Raw genomic sequence first — 20,008 nt, forward strand, 5'->3', positions numbered from 1 at the left:
TTTGTTGAAGACAGAGAACCTGAAGAGATGAGCAAAAATTGACAAAGACTAGAGGATAAGATTTAAAGGAGACATATTATGCAAAATTCACTTTTGCATGGTGTTTGGCTATAAATGTGTGTTGGCAGTGTGTGTACACAACCACCCTATAATGATAAAAATCCAACCACTCCTTTTTTTTTAATCCCCATAAATCATAAGCAGTGTCTCAGAACAAGCCGTTTCCAGATCCCTGGCAGTGTGATGTCACATTAGCCACAGGCCACGCCCATGAATGTTGACAGACACTGTTGTTTTAACACAGAACCGCCCTGAGCGAGTTCACAGCGAGTTGTACACAGTCCGCCATTGCTGCACTGACGAACGTGAACGTCTCCCAGGAGTTTTAGGTGTTCTCTAGCTGAATGGATTAATCCACATAGCTCTCTCCATTTACTCCTGAAATCTGAGCCACTGAAGACGAGGTGGATTAATTTTGTTTTCAAAGAAAATCCTCCCTTAACTCTACGGAAATTCGTTTATGTCTGCGCAAATCATTTCACTCTGGACTGCTTAGAATGTCAATAAAAGGGACAATACAAAACATACAGTCTCCAGAGTGATCCTGGATATGGCAGGAATGAAGGTGAGAGCACTTTATTACAGTTCATCGGAGTTGATTTATGGATATAAAGTTTACCAGTTTATTGAGCACCACCCGAAAAGGCATAAGGTGTTTATATATTTGTTTACTGTTAGTTGTAACGAGTGTTTCTGTGTACTTCGCCGTGTATGTTGATGATAATGTAAGGGAGAGAGAGTGTTTATGGATAATATTTTAATGCACACTTGCACTGTTTTATTAAGCTCTTACAGTGATTTTCTAGAGTGAAAACAAATGCTTCATCTTCTGTGTGAAGTACAATAAACATCATAAAACTCATCTGTAAAGTTTTGGCCATCATTTGAACAGTACAACAGGCTTGTACTAATATAGTGGAAGAATACAATATAAGTTATAACCGTAATTGATCTAAACTATACCCGTTCTCTCTCCATGCAGCATATATTTCCATTTTTTGACATTTGACATAGTGTGTCCTGACTGACTCCTGACACCAGAGAATCAGCTCTTGAAGCTCCGCCCTCTTAGGCAGAGCATAGCAGCTCATTTGCATTTAAAGGGCACACACTGAAACAGTGTTTTTGCTCAAACCCAAAAAGCGGCAATTTTAACATGCTATAAAAAATTATCTGTGGGGTATTTTGAGCTAAAACTTCACAAACACACTCTGGGGACATCAGAGACTTATTTTACATCTTGTAAAATGGGGCATAATAGGTCCCCATTAAGAGTAAAACCGTCCTCCATTACTCAGTTTTGATGAACAAAAATGCAGGCCCATCCATCTCACTGACAAAAGGGAAGCAATTGTTTTTATTGCATGATTGAAATGTGTATAAATATTTTCTTATAGTTAAAGTTGTGTTTGACTATTATAGTCTGTGCCTCTGGTAAATTTACCATACGTTTTACATAACCATAGATATAATCCCATATTAACCACACAATGGTTTACTTCTCATGGTAATATCAATGTTACCTTCTTTTTTTTCTAAAACAATGGGATTTGTAATGGTTAAGTAATAATAACTACAAGTAATGTAGTTGTAATAAAAATTAAAAGGGTTAGTTCATGCAAAAATGCAATTTCTGTAATTTATTACTCACCCTCATGTCGCTCCACACCCGTAAGACCTTCGTTCATCTTCAGAAAACAAATTAAGATATTTGTGATATTTTGATTATCCCCCATAGAAAGCAACGTAATTACCATCATTCAAGGTCCAACCTTAATGTTATAAAGCAACGAGAATACTTTTTGTGCGCAAAAACAAAAATAACTTTATTCAACAAAATCGTCTCTCCCATTCGATTCTCCTACGCTGTTTACGTTCCAGGTTCTACATCAGAACGCCGACTCATTATTGGCAGATGCTGTTCACATAAGCAGCATGACGCATACATGCGATGCTGACGCAGGAGCTGGCCAATACTGAGCCGTCGTTCTAACGTAGAAAATCAAAAATATCTTAATTTGTGTTCCAAACCCTTACGGGTTAGGAATGACATGAGAGTGAGTAATAAATTACAGAAATTTCATTTTTGGGTGAATTAACCCTTTGATTTAGTAGATATTGTAGATTTAGCATCTACAATAATTCTTTAGAGATTTCAGTTACTTAAGTTATTGTAACTATACAAAAACCATGATAAATTTCTAACAATTGCCTGAAGAGGTCACATGGCTAGAACAGCATATCAGAGCCCAGGCTGACAGGATAAGTAACACATTTACTCAGTAAGGTAGACAGTGTTAGATGAGGGTGGAAAACAAACCCTTTTATTATTGGCTGTGCAGTTTAAGCCTCCAATCAACAAAAGCTATGATTCTATAAGTTAAGAGAAACGATTTCACTTGCTGATGAGCGTCTGTCATATAACCTCTTATGCACAAAGGTGAAATCCCAAGGTAGGATCCTCAGACACGACAAACAAAGTGCTCTCTGATGTCTTTTATTACCTGTAAAACTGAACCTGTCTTCCACTGTACTTGTCATTAAGGCCACTGATGATCAGCTTGGACTCATCCACATCATAATCTGTTCCTTTCTCTTCAAATGTCACTAATTTAAGGGAAATTTGCCCATTATTAAATAAAAGAGGAAACATTTTTTCCCCAAAAAAAAAGAATCTCAATTCACCACAGCATCTCAATTCCTGAAAATAACATCTTAACAAATGTTGCAAGCAGGCCAATGGTCACCAATGTCACCCTAGTATGGCTCAAAATCACAAATACAGGCTGTCATTTGGACAGCAGTGTTGAAAACACCTACAGTGTCGAAAGGTTTGAAAGGCACTAACATGGCTCCACTTCTTCTGTCTTGATATACCTGAGACTCAATGTTGAGTGGTTAGCACCAGGAAAGAGAAGCTTGAGAAAGACACATTCCAGTTACTGAAAATCAAACAAAAAGGAAACAATCCATTTATCACAGAAAGGCTAAGAGTGTGTAAAATCTGTAAGGTCTTCATTAGGCCATGATCGGATTTGAACAATGAATACAGACTGTATTCACACCAGTTCTCAAACACTGTCCAGGAAGGGGATTCGCCAGGGATTGGTCCTCCACATTACACATCTGTGCAGCTAGCAAAAGGAAAGTCTCTGAAATCTTGTCAAATCCTCCAATTGATTTGTCAGTTGCATTGGAGAACAGATGCAGATGAGATGATGTGCATAGGCCAGAGGATCATATGCAAAACACCCCCCAAAAAAATAGACACACACACTCAAAAAGGTAATGGCTAACAGATGGCAACCGGTATCCTTGATACTGACATAGCCCTATCCATATGTGCGCACACACACACACACACACACAAACACACAAACACACACACACACACACACACACACACACACACACACACACACACACACACACACAGGTCATGGCATAATAACCATTGCAAACATCCGTCCTCTATTTTTGTTCCACAATCCTGAGCAGCTTCATGTTTAAGCTTATGATAATCAGTGTCTGCCTTTTTAAATAGACATCCCAGTGTTGGTGAGAGTCAGCGCTGCCCTCCCATAATGCATTGCTATAGTCCAGTCTGAGCCAAGAAGTTCAAGCCCTGTACTGTTCCTGCCCTTCTGGCCTTTCACCTCAACCCCTCTCCACTAAAGTTTTGATCTCATGCAGACACGTTGACGTCTCGCAGGGCAATGGTCCCGTTGGCGGGGGGGTCTGTGGGTGAGGAAGGGGCAGAGGGTGGTAATGCGAGTAGAGATGGAGCTGTGCTGATGTTGAGGGCGCTGCTTTGGAAAAGTATCTGCTGAAGTGTCCTACGTAGATTAGGGTGCAAACGGGCCTGAGTTTGATAAAATACCTCCACAGCAAAACACTTCATCACTCCTCCGCACAGATCCTCATAAAGAGGCACTGTGTACATCCTTGATGTCTAGAAAGAAAAAAAGGAAGAGGAAAGTTAATAGACAACCCGGTGCAAAAACAGATAAGATAAAAATGTATTATCTCCGTCTACACTACACGAATGAAAACGCATGTCACATGACCGTTCATGCACACTGGGCATGTGCGTACAAGTGTAAACAGTTGCTTCTTGCGAATGTAGGTAGTTGCAGTATTAAAAAAAAAACGTACTGTTTACATGGTTGTCAAGTATATGCAGAGTGAACGCGGGCAGGCACGGCATCGTTTTCAAAAGTCTCCGTTTTGGTCCTTTTACACTGAAACGCAACCCCGGCGTTTTAAAAATAAAATGGGCTCTTCAGCATTTTCAAAAGGCTTCGTTTTCAAGGGGCGAAAATGGCAAAGTAGTGTAAAGGACAGGTGTAACTGTAGCAAAACTTATGTGTTTAAAAACGAAAACGGACTACTGTAAATGGGGCCTTAGTTTCACTACTTTAAATAAAGATCACTGTGTTTTGAATGTCTGCAACTTACTTTCACATTAATTTGCGGAAGTTTGCGCATTGACTTGCTAAAGCCAAATAAGATAAAAATGTATCAAATGAGTCAAATTTACATATGTGGTTTCAACAACTATATGCATTTAGACTTGTCCAGTCTCGTGTGGAATGCGTCTCAGACCAACTTCTGAATGCCTGATCGATATAATTTAAATCCTTCTCTAAAGTGTTTTGGGGCGTTTACACCTAGTCTTTTTACAATTGTATAGCTGTCCAAACAGAAAACGCATGAAGTGACCAGGGGCCGGATTCACGAAAGTCTTCTTAAACAAGTTAAGAAAACTCTTTAAATAAATTCTAAGAAGTTTGTAAGAATGTTCTTATGTGCAATTCTTGAAAAATTCTTAAGAAGTTCTCAAACATCTTCTTGAGAACATCTTTTTTTTTTTTACTTAAGCAGAAAATGAAAGGCTTTGCTGTTATTTGATTGAAAGGCGAGTATTGTTGAAGACCTCAAAGCTCTTCTTTTAAGCGCACAGACTATTTTCGTCATGACTGGCTTGACAGGAGTTAATCACTCAGTGTTGTTTTTAATCCGCCCTGTCAAGTTAATATCGTTATCTTGTCCGCATTAATGTTACTATAGTAATATGTTTTATATTTAGCTAGCTAGTGTTATGTTGTAATGCTTAGTATTTGAAACAACCCAAAAAATTAATTATACATCTTACATATGGGTATTTAAGAAAGGCTGGAGTTTATCCTAACTTTAAGAAGTTATTTATGATGATTTTTAAGAACATTCTTTTCGGGAATATGAATACTTAAGAACAATCTTAAGAAAAAAAAAAGAACATTCTTATGAAACGTTTTTGGGAATACAAAATATTCTTATCTTTTTTCTTAAGTGAGAAAATAAGAACTTGGCAGCTAAGAAGAATGTTTTGTGAATCCAACCCCAGGTGTAAATAGAGTGCCTCAGGGATGACGCATTTTTGTAGGCAAAACCCGGAAGCGAGTTAGCATTTTAGCACCTCCGGTTCCAATGCCGTAAAGTCTATGGGTTTTTTGAATGGGTTTTTTGCTAAATCGCCTGAAATAAGGTCTGTGGTTAACAGATCAAAACGTGAAAGTATTTAGAGGCTTTATGACATAAAACACACCAGTCATAACCCACTTGTGATTTTTTAAACTTTTACTGTGTCTTCAAATCGGCAGTTGCTAACAAATAGCTAAAAGGGACTACTTCCTTTGGCGGGGACTTTAGACGTCATCATTAAAAATGGGACATTTGGACAGCATTTCTCATGAAAAAGTGGATAAGTATTCATACACAGCGCATATATAATCAGTGAGCATGTTTTTAAATAGAGTTTTCTAAATAAAGTTTGAGGACGCTTGGTGGTGACGACGTTGATCCGCGACCATGGTGTGCTGTAGTCCGTTTATAGCCTACTGTTAGCCTTTTATATCTGACAACTTTATTTAGGCTTCAAAATATATAAATGTTGTGTTAACTTGTAAAGATTATCTTGATAGACAAAACTTGTAAGTGTCATAACCCTTTGTTAAACACAGAGCTTATTTTCTGTGATTTTCCAGAAGTCTATGGGAAAAATGAATATGCTTTCAACCGAGGGAACCCGTGTGCCGCTAACTTACGGGTTGGCCTACAAAAACGCGTCCTCCCTGGGGCACTCTATAGGCCCTATGTTATTAATCAAATGAATCAGTGTATCGAATCTGCTGTTCGGAGCGCCAAAGTCACGTGATTTCAGTGGTTGGCAGTTTGACACGAGATCTGAATCATGATTCGGCCATCACTAAATAAGTCGTTATTTTGTTTTTTTTGGCGCACCAAAAATATTCTTGTCGCTTTATAATATTAATATTGAGCCACTGTGCTCACATGAACCGATATAAATATGTTTTTAGTACCTTTATGGATCTTGAGAGAGGAAGTGTCATTGCTCCCTATGGAGGCCTCACGGAGCCAACGGATTTCAACTAAAATATCTTTCTAAATTTTTGTTCTGAACGAAGGTTTCACGGGTGTGGAACGGCATGAGGGTAAGTAATAAATGACAGAATTTTCATTTTTGGTTGAACTAACCCTTTAAGTAAAACTTTTAAATATTAAACTAAAACCGCCAGTAGGTGGCAGCAAGTCACTAAGTGCGTCCCAATTTGCGTACTTATGCACTATTCTATGACGTTTTTAAGTATAAATAGTGCAGTAGTGCGTTCACACTGAAAATTCCAAAAAGAAAAAGTGCACTTTAAATACCCGGATGATGCACTAAATTAACGGAAAAAACGAAGTGTGGAATGTTGGACACTTCGTGCACTCAACTGTCGCAGCTTTAATTACGTAGTGGAGGGGAAGGGAGGATCGGACTCCGTTATTAAATGACAAAATAACCTTATACGATTCACGCACTATATGGATGAGTGTATAGCGCACAAGTACATAGTGTATAGTGCGTCATTTGGGACGCAACTACTATTTTTATGAGTGAGTCATCGAGTCAATCATTCAGTAACAAAACAAGTGGCTGTGAATGAATCATTGAATCTCATGATTCGTTCAAAGCCCCAGAATTGTTCGTGAAACAGACGTGTGTTGTAGTTCTGCTGTGGTTTTCGTTAGAACTATAATTTCATTGCAAAATGCTGACAGTACTGTGTTTAAAATATATGTTTTGGTTTTTTGACCTGTTGTATAATAATGTCATGTCTGCAGTCATGTGGATATTTGGGAACAATTGCATTCTTCCTCGTTATCATCAATAAATACAAGAACTCACACAAGGTATGTTTTTGTATCGGAGTCTTAAATCGAAATTAATCCACTATCTGTGTCTATATTTGTTCTTCATGCGACTAAGTGCTAAATCCCCACTTTTACAAAGGTGCATTGTCGAGAACAACAGTAATTTACTTGTGTGGATACAGTCATTTTTGACTGCAAATTATGAGGTAATTTGATTAAATGTACTGGCATTCTGGCAGTTAGAAAAACATACTCTGTTTTAATATTATTATAAGATAGAATTAAATGAACTACTCAGAATTTTGTTCACGTACCCCCTTTTGTCACATCACGTACCCCAGTTTGGGAACCACTGAATTAACTTATTACAATTTCTGAAGTTGAACTCTAACCATGCTTAACACGGTACACTTAAGAAAGCGGTAATCAATACAGCATGCTTTTTATGAAGCAAACGAAGAAACCAGCCAAACTGGTTGTGATTGAGCACATCTCTTTGCAGCTCTGAAAAGAGACATGACGTCATAAGCAGTCAATAGTCAGAGACTAGCTGAGAGCGTTTATTAGAAACACTGGAATGTGGATGCCCTTAAAGGAAAACTCAGTTTATAATGAAATCGAGAGTACCCGTCCCTAGCTTCATAGTGTTTGTGCCCTCTAAACACTGGCAAAACAACATACTGACTTGCTTTGTATTATCAGTTACAGTACAAGAGCCACTTCATTCACAAAACTCACATGTTTATGCAAGAAGCTGCGGACTCGAGGCAGATCAGGATAAAAGCTGTTCCGCACTATAATCTGCAGCCATCGAATCTGGACTTCAGCATTCATACCGTCCAACAATGCAGAGTAGCAGCTTGACAAAAGACTCATCACCTCTGAAAAGCCAATCAAATTACAAGAGAAGTGTCTAGCATCCAAGTGCATACTATGAAATGAAGGTCTACAAATTGTGCGATGGACTCTTTAATACCTTGAGGCAGAGGTGAACGGTCGAGAAGTCGGTCCAGAAAGAGGACGGTCTGAAAGGTGCTCCAGGAAGAGAGGTCAAATGTAGCAATGGCTTGGGAGTCGGGGGTGTCTGTGCCCCAGAGGTCACACAGGTGCTGAACAGGGCCCGTTAGAGCTCTACCCGCCGACAGATCTGGTTCACATAACGGAGGACCACAGCCATTTAGCCAACGCTCAAATTCCAGTCCTGAGCAAGAAGGGAAGCAAAGGGAAAGGAAGAAGGAGGGGTAGAAGTGTCACATTTCTGTTTATTTAGCCTCCATCTCTCATACTGCTAATGTTGCTTTGACCCCTCACTGGGTGTTATGACTGGCTCATCAGGGAAATTCCTAACTGAGGACAAATGGAGTGCAGCGAGATGAGTAACTATAAGTGTCTCTGAGTGTTAATCATCATCTCTGACAGCTGTCGCAACTCACCCTCTCGTTGAGCAACGCAGCTCTCCTTCAGCTCAGGGAAGAAGCCAAGGAAGAAGTCCAACAGATCCTGAGCGATTACGCTGGTGAATCTGAACTTCTCGATGTAGGCCTACACAGTGCATGGCGGAAGGATTCAGAACATTCATGTGCGCATGTGGACTATGCCATTTATGTCAATGTTTGTCATGTTTCTTACCCTAAGAAAGCTATCAAATTTCTTGATGTCACCACACAGCTGAGAGAGGTAAGAAACAAAGCAGAAGCCTTTCTCATAGGTGAACAGATTCATTAGACTGCTGGGGTTTACACCTTTGGAGAAAGAGAAAAAGGAAAATGGATAACTTGGTACATTGACCCAAGAATCACGAGTCTGACACTTCACAAGTACATTATAATTACTTGGGCACATTTTCCAGACAGGCTGAACTTTGCAAATGAGTACTTTCTGAAATCTGAGTAACAAGGAATTTTAGATGCATTTACCATACAGCTATTTCAGGTGTGTGGAAAAAGCACCAAATGCCAAACCTGAGTCTCTTTCAGACTCATACAAGAGCTGGTTTATATTGTTAAACAGGTTGTACCTGGCTCAAATTTGGCCTGCAGCTTACTGACAGGATTGTTGTCTCCAAGAAGACGCATCTGTCTGTGAAGAGCATCTAGACGGAACACTGTCTCAAGGCAAGTGAAGGCTTCTCCTGAATCAATGAATTAAGGAGATAAATGTAAGGAGAGCACTGTGGGATATGGATAAGCCTACCCTGCTGAAATGTCCAGCATAAACCAGAATGAATTCCATGCTGGTTAGAACTGGTTAACTTCTATCTGGTGGACCAGTACAGTCATGCTGTTCTCAAGTAAAACTGAGCTGGTGTAGCTAGTCCTTCCGCTTCCCATGCTGGTGACCAGCAACCAGCATCCCATGCAAGGTCCCAAACATACCTTATGCTGGTGACTGGCAATGCTGGATTTTTCAGCAGGGTATATATGAATAACTGCACACTTAGGTTTTGCATCTGCTGGGGCACAACACTGGCATCTTTGTGAAATGTATACATAAACATTTCCAAGAGGCCCACATGCACTGCAAAAAATGCTGTTCTTCTTAGATTTTTTGTCTTGTTTCTAGTCAAAATATCTTAAAGTTCTTAAATCAAGACGCATTTTCTTGACAAGTAAAAATTATTTTCTTGTTTTCAGGAAAAATAACTCAAAATTAAGTAAGTCTTTCCTTAAAACAAGCAAAATAATCTGCCAATGGGGTAAGCAAAATAATCTTATTTCAAACCAAGAATAAGCTATATAATCTTGTTTTCAGTTTGGACTAAGATTATTTTGCTTACCCCATTGGCAGATTATTTTGCTTGTTTTAAGGAAAAAAGTACTCAATTTTGATTTATTTTTCCTGAAAACAAGAAAATAATTTGTACTTGTCAAGAAAATGCTTCTTGATTTAAGAACTTTAAGATATTTTGACTAAAAACAAGACAAAAATTCTAAGTAAGAACAGCATTTTTTGCAGTGTGGTGATGGCTCTCTATGGTTGGACTGTGGAATATGTGTGAGGATGTGTATACCGTAGGCCTCTGTGGTAATGCGCCTCTGAGCATAAGTGGCCAGACCCTCACTGAGCCACATCTCTTCCCAGGTAGCATTGGTGACTGCATTGCCAAACCAGCCGTGAGCAATCTCATGAATGACATCAATCAGCAGAAATTCCTGACTCTCCAGTATGGAGGAAATTATGAAGGTGAGACAAGGATTCTCCATGGCAACGATGGGGAATGAAGGAGGAAGGAACACTATGTCGTACCTGTAAAGAGTGAGACAGGTTAATGCCTGAACATGCCAAGTGGCTTGATGAAACGAGGAGAACAAGACTGATGTGACTGAAAAGAATAGAACTGACCTTCCCCATACATAAGGGCCAAAGAGCCCCTCTGCCACATTAAGCCAGCGCTCCACATTGCCGCCCAGTTTACTGACTGCACACGTCAGGATGCAGGGCTCTGCCCACACACGACTCCTAAAAGCAAAGATATTGTGATCGAGGTAAAGCATTGAACGATTGCTTAGACCAGCCTTTCCAGAATGGTTATGCTGGATAGTATTGGTTTGTTCTAATCTATCCGATGAACCAGCATAGCCATGCACTTTGCAAGAAAAACTGAGCTGGTAAAGCTGGTCAATCAGCATGGTTTTTCTGAGAACCATGTTGACCAAGATAGCATGTTTATGCTGGTTAAGATAGTCGGCTGATGTGGTTTTGCCAGTTAACTGTGGTTAAGCAGCCTATTTGAGACAAACCAGCACATTTGCACTTTCCAAAACAGCATATGCTAGTATCTAGCTATTCTGTTATTCTATTCAGCAGGGATATTCCATCTTAGTGTTGCCAACTGCAATACCAAGTCAGTACTGAAATAAAATGTTAAAGGTGCCGTAGAACGTCTTTTCACAAGATCTAATATAAGTCTAAGGTGTCCCCTGAATGTGTCTGTGAAGTTTCAGCTCAAAATACCCCACAGATTTTTTTTTATACATTTTTTTAACTACCTATTTTGGGGCATCATTAACTATGCACCGATTCAGGCTGCGCGGCCCCTTTAAATCTCTCGCTCCCTGCCCTCCCGAGCTCTCGACTATAAGTGCAGTTATACATTGCATAAACAAAGTTCACACAGCTAATATAACCCTCAAATGGATCTTTACAAGATGTTCGTCATTCATGCTGCATGCATGCATCGATTCCTGTGAATATAGTATTTATTTGGATGTTTACATTTGATTCTGAATGAGTTTGAAGCTATATGCTCTGTGGCTAACGGGCTAATGCTACACTGTTGGAGAGATTTATAAAGAATGAAGTTGTGTTTATGAATTATATAGACTGCAAGTGTTTAATAATGAAAATAGTGACGGCTCTTGTCTCCGTGAATACAGTAAGAAACGATGGTAACTTTAACCACATTTAACAGTACATTAGCAACATGCTAATGAAACATTTAGAAAGACAATTTACAAATATCACTAAAAATATCATGTTATCATGGATCATGTCAGTTATTATTGCTCCATCTGCCATTTTTCGCTATTGCTCTTGCTTGCTTACCTAGTCTGATGATTCAGCTGTGCACAGATCCAGACGTTAATACTGGCTGCCCTTGTGTAAGGCCTTGAACATGGGCTGGCATATGCAAATATTGGGGGCGTACATATTAATGATCCCGACTGTTGCATCACAGTCAGTGTTATGTTGAGATTTGCCTGTTTTTCGGAGGTCTTTTAAACAAAGGAGGAGGAAACAATGGAGTTTGAAACTCAATGTATGTCTTTTCCATGTACTGAACTCTTGTTATTTAACTATGCCAAGGTAAATTAAATTTTTGATTCTAGGGCACCTTTAAAAATGTGATGCTTTGAGCACTGTTGAACGGATTCGTAAACAACTCTGATTGGTCATTGTGTTCATGCACTCATCATATATGTCTGTGATTGGCTAAAATGATCAATGCACAGGAGAATTTGAAAGCACACGGAAATGTTTAAATGTGAAAGTGTTTTGGGAGTGGGAGTGTTTAACAGCAGGCGTCTATCAGCAGACCTGCTTTCAAATGCTCCCGTGTGTATCTGTGTAAGTGCTTGGTGAAGGGCATCATTGATGTCCATTTACAACATGTTTTTGAAGCACTGTAGCCAATCACAGACATATCTGATGAGCGTGTGAACACAATTGCCAATCAGAGGTGTTTACGAATCTGCTCAACAGCGCTCAAAGCATCACATTTTTAACATTTCAGTACTGACTTAGTAGCATGGTCGATACTTTTGACATCACTACTCGGTCTTTATGTACCTGGGCCCAATGTCTGCATGCTGTAGGTCTCCTGCCACCAGGGCAACCAAGTAGGCTGGGACAGGGTACTCCATAGAGAACTGGAAAACCCTGTCCTGTTTAGAGTATGCACTTCTTGAGGCACTCATCAACACTGTGACACCCTCTGGAACCTGTAACGCAAACACATACATTCACAAACATAGGAGATCTGCCTTCTGAAAAGTATGTCACGCATATACAATACACATGATCTACAAACAAAAAACAACACAAAGATATTTTGGTGGATCTGAGCATCTTAGATAGACTTACCCTGACAGTGGCAGAGTAGGTGCTTTTGATGGCCGGCGTGTCAAAACAGGGAAAAAATGACCGGTTGCAGACCGAGTGACCCTGAGTGAAGACCAATGGACGGGTTTGTCCACATGTCAACTCTGCATCCAGCCACCAAATCTGAGATGAGATGAGAGAGTACCTTTGACAAATGTTCTCTGAGAAAAGAGATTTGAATGTGCAAGTGATTCAAGATTAAAGTAACAAATCAAATGTTCTTAGGGTTTCTAATGGTTGAATAAAGTTTCCTGGTTTATAGATAGCCAATGAAGCACTATAATTTCATTTATTTTATTATATTGTTGCAGACAGAGCTACCGGTGAAGCAGTTGTGAATCCAAACTTAAGTTCTTGATATAGTTGCAGAAACAAAGGACAACTACACATATACAGGTGAGCAGCTAAAAATTGCCATTCGTTTGTATGTGTATTATGCCACTAAAATGACAGCAATAAGAATGACCTGTGGCCAGTGAAAGAAAGCTAACAGAATTGTCACTTGCTCTATAGAGTGGTGCACGGATGACGTATTTTTGTAGGGCATCCCAAAGTTAGCTTCACCCCGTTTTCCTCTACAAAAACCCAATAGGATTTTTCCATTGGCTTTTGGATTATTGCAGAAAATAAGGTCTGTGACTAACAAAAGCTTATGATTCTTGCATGTTTTGTTCGTTGTGATAATTTTCACACAAATAAACACAACTTCTATGAATTTTGAAGCACTAATTCAATTGGCAGAGGTCAAAAGCTAAACATAGGCTATAAAAGAACTATACCCTGGTCCCCCGACTTCAACGTCAACATCACTAAGCTTCCAAAAACTCTTTCAGTCTTTGTTTAAAAACATTTTCCCTGAAAGTTTGAGTTATAATAATTTACAAAATCGCAATTTTAAACACAACGAGGCTGTGGAAGCGACTAGTTTACCTGTTTGGCTGATGACATAGTCTCTGTAGTCTCATGAGCTTGTGTTCACCAGACCTTATTTCAAACATTTAACTAAAAACCCAAATGGAACCGAAGGTGTTTAAAATGCTAACTCGTTTCAGGTTTTGGCCTACAAAAATACGTCATCCCTGCACCACTTTATAGGCCAGTGCTGTTCATTTTGATATTTAAAGGACCAGTTCTTGGTCCTAAGCTCTGGAATTCCCTACCTTTGTCTATTAGACTTTCCCCTACTCTATCTACATTTAAATCTTCTCTTAAAACATACTTCTTTTAGTCTTATAGTTTTATGGTCTTAAATACTGTTTTATATTACATGATGTTCCGGTCTTATTTTTATTATTTTTGTTTTGGTTTCTTTTGATATTTTATTATTAGTGTTTAAATTGTTTGTATGAGGATATTTTGTTTGGTATGTTGTGCAGCACTCTGGTTAGCATTTATGCTGTTTTAAAGGGCTATATAAATAAACTTGACCTTAACCTGTATGAGTATGAACACTCCACTTTTTTGAAAATAGGCTCATTTTCCAACTCCCCTAGAGTTAAAGAGTTGAGCTTTACCATTTTCAAAGCCATTTAGCCGATCTCCGGGTCCGGCGGTGCCACTTTTAGCATAGCTTAGCATAGTTCATTGAATCTGATTAGACTGTTAGCGTCTCGATCAAAAATTACCAAAGAGTTTAAATATTTTTCCTATTTAAAACTTGACTCTTCTGTAGTTACATTGTGTACTAAGACTGATGGAAAATGAAAAGTTGTGATTTTCTAGGCCGATATGGCTAGGAACTATACTATACTCAACACAGTTTGGTTATTTTTGAACGAGATGCTAACGGTCTAATCAGATTCAATGAACTATGCTAAGCTATGCTAAAAGTGGTACCGCCAGACCCGGAGATCGGCTGAATGGATTCAAAAACGGTAAAACTCAACTGTTTAACTCTAGGGGAGTTGGAAAATGAGCCTATTTTCAAAAAAAGTGGAGTGTTCCTTTAACGTGTTTTTATGCATTACAATCTAGTATATTTGGTTCTCTGTGATGTGTTGAATATTTTTGTTAAATTTGTAAAGAATTATGCTGATTTTAGCTGTTCACCAAGACAGTGTCAACTAGCTGGTTATTATAGGTGAGGTTTGATCAAAATTGTGATATGGCTTGTTTTGGAAGCATCAATGTGTTGCTTTTCTGGGTTGAAAAAGGCTTTCCCAAGAAACACGGTTGTCATGCTTACACATTATAGCTGTATAGTTTTGCGAATTAAAAACCTTGTGTTGATTTTTTTTTTTTTTTTTTAAAACAAAGAAAACTAAATGTAAATGTTATTTCTGGCACAAATAAAAATTCTCTGCTAAAAGGCTTTGTTGTTAGAGACATTAAAGGGTTAGTTCACCCAAAAATGAAAATTCTGTCATCTATTTCTCTCCCTCATGCCGTTCCACACCCGTAAGCCCTTCGTTCATCTTCAGAACACAAATTAAGATATTTTAGTTGAAATCCGATGGCTCCGTGAGGCCTTCATAGGGAGCAATGACATTTCCTCTCTCAGGATCCATAAAGGTACTAAAAACATATTTAAATCAGTTCATGTGAGTACAGTGGCTCAATATTATTATTATAAAGCAACGAGAATACTTTTGGAGCACCAAAAAAAAAAAAAAAAATGACTTATTTAGTGATGGCCGATTTCAAAACACTGCTTCAGGAAGCATCGGAGCATAAATTAATCAGTGTATCGAATCATGATTCAGATCGCGTGTCAAACTGCCAACGGCTGAAATCACGTGACTTTGGCGCTCCGAACAGCAGATTCGATACACTGATTCATTTGTGATCCGAAGCAGTGTTTTGAAATCGGCCATCACTATATAAGTCGTTATATAAATATTCTCGTCCTTTTATAATATTAATATTGAACCACTGTACTCACATGAACTGTTTTAAATATGTTTTTAGTACCTTTATGGATCTTGAGAGAGGAAATGTCATTGCTCCTTATGCAGGCCTCACGGAGCCATCGGATTTCAACAAAAATATCTTAATGTGTGTTCTGAAGATGAACGAAGGTCTTACGGGTGCGGAACGGCATAAGGATAAGAAATAAATGACCAAATTTTCATATTTGGGTGAACTAACCCTTTAAACAGTGATGAAAACTAAAAAAAACAACAAAAAGAAGCACATAAGGTATGTTCAAAATGAACCCCCTCTGTGCAAGTGGGCAATGAGATGTACATTACAGTACTAATAACAATAAATATGTTTGTTTTTGTAATCAACACAGATATCTATCCATCTTTAATCCTACTTTTAAACATGTTTAATACAGCCCTCCTTCCAGTAATTACCTCGTGCATTCATAATCATGACCTGGATAGCTCTAGTTATCTACTTAAGGGGCCATGACACTACACTGAGGTCATTCTTATCAGTATAGCTCCAGAACAACCACTGGTGTCTATCCTAACATGCATCTAATAAATAAATAGGATGATTTCACAACCATGTCCCACAAAGCCTATTTAATAAGGCAAAACAAAGGCATAAAATAATAGGTGATTATCAGCATTAAGGTTGCACTGAAGGGGTATTTTTAGTGGATATTGGCACTGTGTACAATAGTCAAGTTATTATTAGCGTGTATCAGTGGCAGTTCGTCAGCTGTCACCGCGTTGACCTTACCGCAGGGCCGTCTGTGGTAGTGTAGCGGATGGTGATACGGAAAGCCCGGTGCGGCCGGATCACCGCGGCCGGGAGGCTGATGTTCAGAGAGGATCCGTAATCAGTGAACGGTTCTACTCGGTAGGTGAGGGACAAAAACACGTCAGGAGCACCGGACGCGCCGGGCACCTTACAGTCCACGGAATGAATTAATAGCGAAGGATGCGTGTCCAGAATGAGGGATTGCACGCCGGGCTGGACGGGCGTGAGCTCCAGAACCTGCCATCCCGTCATCCTCTTGACGGCAAAGTTCAGGTGGAGGTCCAGATGGAAATGTCGGAGTTTAAAGCTGTGGAAGTTGGACGCTGACGCGATGTCCACCAGGCGACAGTGTGCCAGACTCCGGCCGCCCTCGCAGGACTTGCCGGGCACGGTCAGCACTTTGCGGCAGCAACACAGCGTCGGCCGCTGAAGCTCGGCCATCGTAAAGTTCGGCGAATAAATACACGATACCGAGACGACAGCGTGAAACTTTAAAAGCGGCGAACGCGCACCGCGGTCGTCGAGCTCGGCGGAAGACAGATGAGCAAGCGACCGAGTTAGTTACATTGTTGCTGGAGTTAAAGGGGCGGTCGAGGCTGGACACTCAACAGAGGAGGAAACCGAATGCAAGAAATGAGAATAAAACGGACAGGAAAGGGCATTAAAACAAAACGCAAGTCTATGTGAAATCCATTAGAGCCGTAGACACGACTGAGTTCAGCCCTCCGACCTCCATCTAAAGCCGAATATATGTGTGTGAATGTCCCGCGGCTTGCAGTCCGTCCCGAGAGCCCACGGAGAGATCGGTAAAAAAAAACTACCGGTAGAGGAAGAGACGCATAGTGAAGCCCCAATGAGCAGAAATGATCGGAGTTAAGTGACTCCCTTAGAAAACAGGAAGTAAAAACAGGGGAGGAAATCACTTCGAGACGGGAAAGTTTTCAAGCTGCAGGGGGGCGCTGCGGAGCTCGGACAACATCCCCTAATGAACCCAAAACACTGTCCACCAGTGGACAAATGACATGAAAACAACACGAGACTGCTTAATAGTTGTTCTGTGTACAGTGTTGTAATTATATCCACAGGCCTACATGCTGTTGCACAGGGTTCAGACCTGGCTAACTGAGTCGTTCCCAGAGGTGTACCTGAAAAGCATACTTGAGTAAAAGTATTGATACCTTACATCGAAAATGACTCCATTACAAGTTACAATTCCAATACGACTTGACTAAAAGTCTTAAAGTATCTGATTTTAAGTATTTTACTCATGCTGAGAGATGCACTAGTCCTGAGAGACATGCCAGTGAAAATAAGAAACAATTGATTTGTAAGATGAGAAATCAAGTTTATTTTCTAAAATCAAAATCAAACTGAACACCTCAATATTGCAATAAATCAAGGTCGACACAACAAGCTTTTAAACGTCTACAAACTCTCACATCTCAGATGAGCTCAAGTGCACAGAAAGGCCATAAGTAAACCAATATCCTTCAAATCGGTCTTGTCAATTTATCGGATAAAAAAAACAATGTTAAGTAAAATGAAATAGTCAAAGTCTCCTGTATGTGCTGGTTTGAGCCTCATCACCAGCTGCAGTCATTTCCTCATCTAATAAATCAAACATCTGCGATCAGAAACTACTTGCTAATGCACTCACATTCACGTAAAGTGTCCTTGTTGACAAGTTTTGGGTGAGTAAAGGCAAAATGCACAAGATATAGTACTTTCAATGGCCTTAGATGGTGATATCACTTCATAATATATCAGAAACAAACTGCTGCAGAAAAAGTTAGCTGCCATGAAAAATGTAATTTGTAACTGATCACAAATTTAATGGAGTAAAAAGTACATTTACTTGCTCAAAAATGTAGTCAAGTAGAGAGTAAAAGTTGCCAATATCTCTGATACTCGGTACAACTTCAAAGGAGGCAAAAAGATTAAGTACAGTAACTAATCATGATTATTCATTAAAATCACATCATTTAGTTCCGTACCTCAGTAACCCCTCCACCCTGTTACACAAACCAATAATGAACTGATATTTATGTGACATCATTAATAGGAAGTGACATCATAGAAGTCTTCTGAACAACACTGTGAGCAAGTTACCACCTTCTTTAATAATTATAACTAAATTATGTTGTGAAATTGTGTTGGTCAAGCTTAACGACTCAACCCCGTTACATCAATTAAAGATAGAAAACTATTACTTGTGAATATTATCTTTGTTATTTCAACATTATTCAAGATTTCTTAATATCATGCATGCCATGTGCTCTCTATTTATTCACTAGATTTAGAGCAGTGGCCAATTTGGGCAAAAAATCACAACCCTGTCACACTTATTTATTTATTTATTTTTGTTAAGTTTATGAAAAGTAATTTAAAGTTAGTTGAATTCTGTCTGAAATGTTCAGAGCAATCATAAGAATACTGATTTTAGTTCAAATTCTGAAGTTGAGCCTTTGATCAAAAATGAATGATCACGAAAAGTGCCCATTTCAGGCTTTAGTATAGCAAAGGTGTGAGATTTTATGTAACTTTTATATTTGCAATTACTGAATTAGTGTGAGGGACGTCTGATTAATAGGGAAACGTTGATTTTATCACAAATACATTTTATAATAATATTCAGAGAGCTTCCATAGTGTCCATAACTTAAAATAATGACCAATAATAATAGGGATTTGATGCCTGAGAAAATATGTTTTTCTGGAAGTTAAATATGTCATTAATGTTGTGGGGTGTTCGGAAAAGTAATACATTTTGGTAAAAAATCTAAAAATGTGTAAATCCAAATCATACCGGTTTCGTGGAATGACTCAACTAGCAATGCAAAACTATTAAAATTGTGGCTACTACTGATAAAACAAAAATTATTTTCATACTATGGGCAATAACTGATAAATGGCTGGCATTAAAATTATTTAATTCTATAAACACACAGTTATCTTTGCTAAAAACAGTGTAATTAAAATAAAGGTTGACTTAAAGATTATGATTACATTTACCTCATCTAAAGCTCCTTATTAAATGCAATCTAAATGTTAAAAATAAGAATAATGGCCATGCTTAATTAAATATCCAATATCAACTGATACCTATAAATTACAAAAATCATCCAAAATTGTACCTATACATTGTGCATCAAAGCTGGTTGTCTACACTGCATAGAGGCAGCACTGAATAAGATATTAAATTATGTTCACTTAAATGCTTATTCTGGCAAAATTTCAGTCCTGGTTTTACTATAGATCTCAGTGCTGTTGACCACAATATACTCATTAACAGACTGGAAAAGTGGGTTGGACTCTCTGAGAAAGTGCTTAGATGAGTCATATTTATAAGGCAGGGTAACTTTGTGAACATTTATGAATCTAACTGCTGGCATGAAACATAGCCTTTCACAAGTATACTGTACAATGTGTATATGCTCCCACTAGGCCATATATTTCAGAACAACAATATTGCTTATCACAACGGTGCATATGACACC

At 38.8% G+C, this 20,008-nt stretch overlaps 1 protein-coding gene across 2 annotated transcripts; it reads right to left on the bottom strand.

Moving 5' to 3' along the window:
• Window positions 1–854: 854 nt before the first annotated feature.
• On the bottom strand, window positions 855–17,765 carry rnpepl1 (arginyl aminopeptidase like 1). Of its 2 annotated transcripts, XM_067389661.1 has the most exons (11): window positions 16,492–17,765; window positions 12,841–12,981; window positions 12,547–12,698; window positions 10,600–10,716; window positions 10,268–10,503; window positions 9,275–9,388; window positions 8,887–8,999; window positions 8,691–8,799; window positions 8,234–8,458; window positions 7,996–8,138; window positions 855–4,012 (listed from the first exon to the last, which is right to left on the bottom strand). In XM_067389661.1, the coding sequence occupies exons 1-11, from the start codon at window positions 16,951–16,953 to the stop codon at window positions 3,746–3,748; spliced, it is 2,079 nt and encodes a 692-aa protein (XP_067245762.1). In that variant the 5' UTR covers window positions 16,954–17,765; the 3' UTR covers window positions 855–3,745. The 2 variants fall into 2 exon arrangements, with proteins under 2 accessions (XP_067245762.1, XP_067245763.1); XM_067389662.1 differs by lacking the exon at window positions 9,275–9,388.
• Window positions 17,766–20,008: the final 2,243 nt, after the last annotated feature.

This window comes from Chanodichthys erythropterus, chromosome 7 (assembly GCF_024489055.1).
Source record: "Chanodichthys erythropterus isolate Z2021 chromosome 7, ASM2448905v1, whole genome shotgun sequence".
NCBI lineage: Eukaryota > Metazoa > Chordata > Actinopteri > Cypriniformes > Xenocyprididae > Chanodichthys > Chanodichthys erythropterus.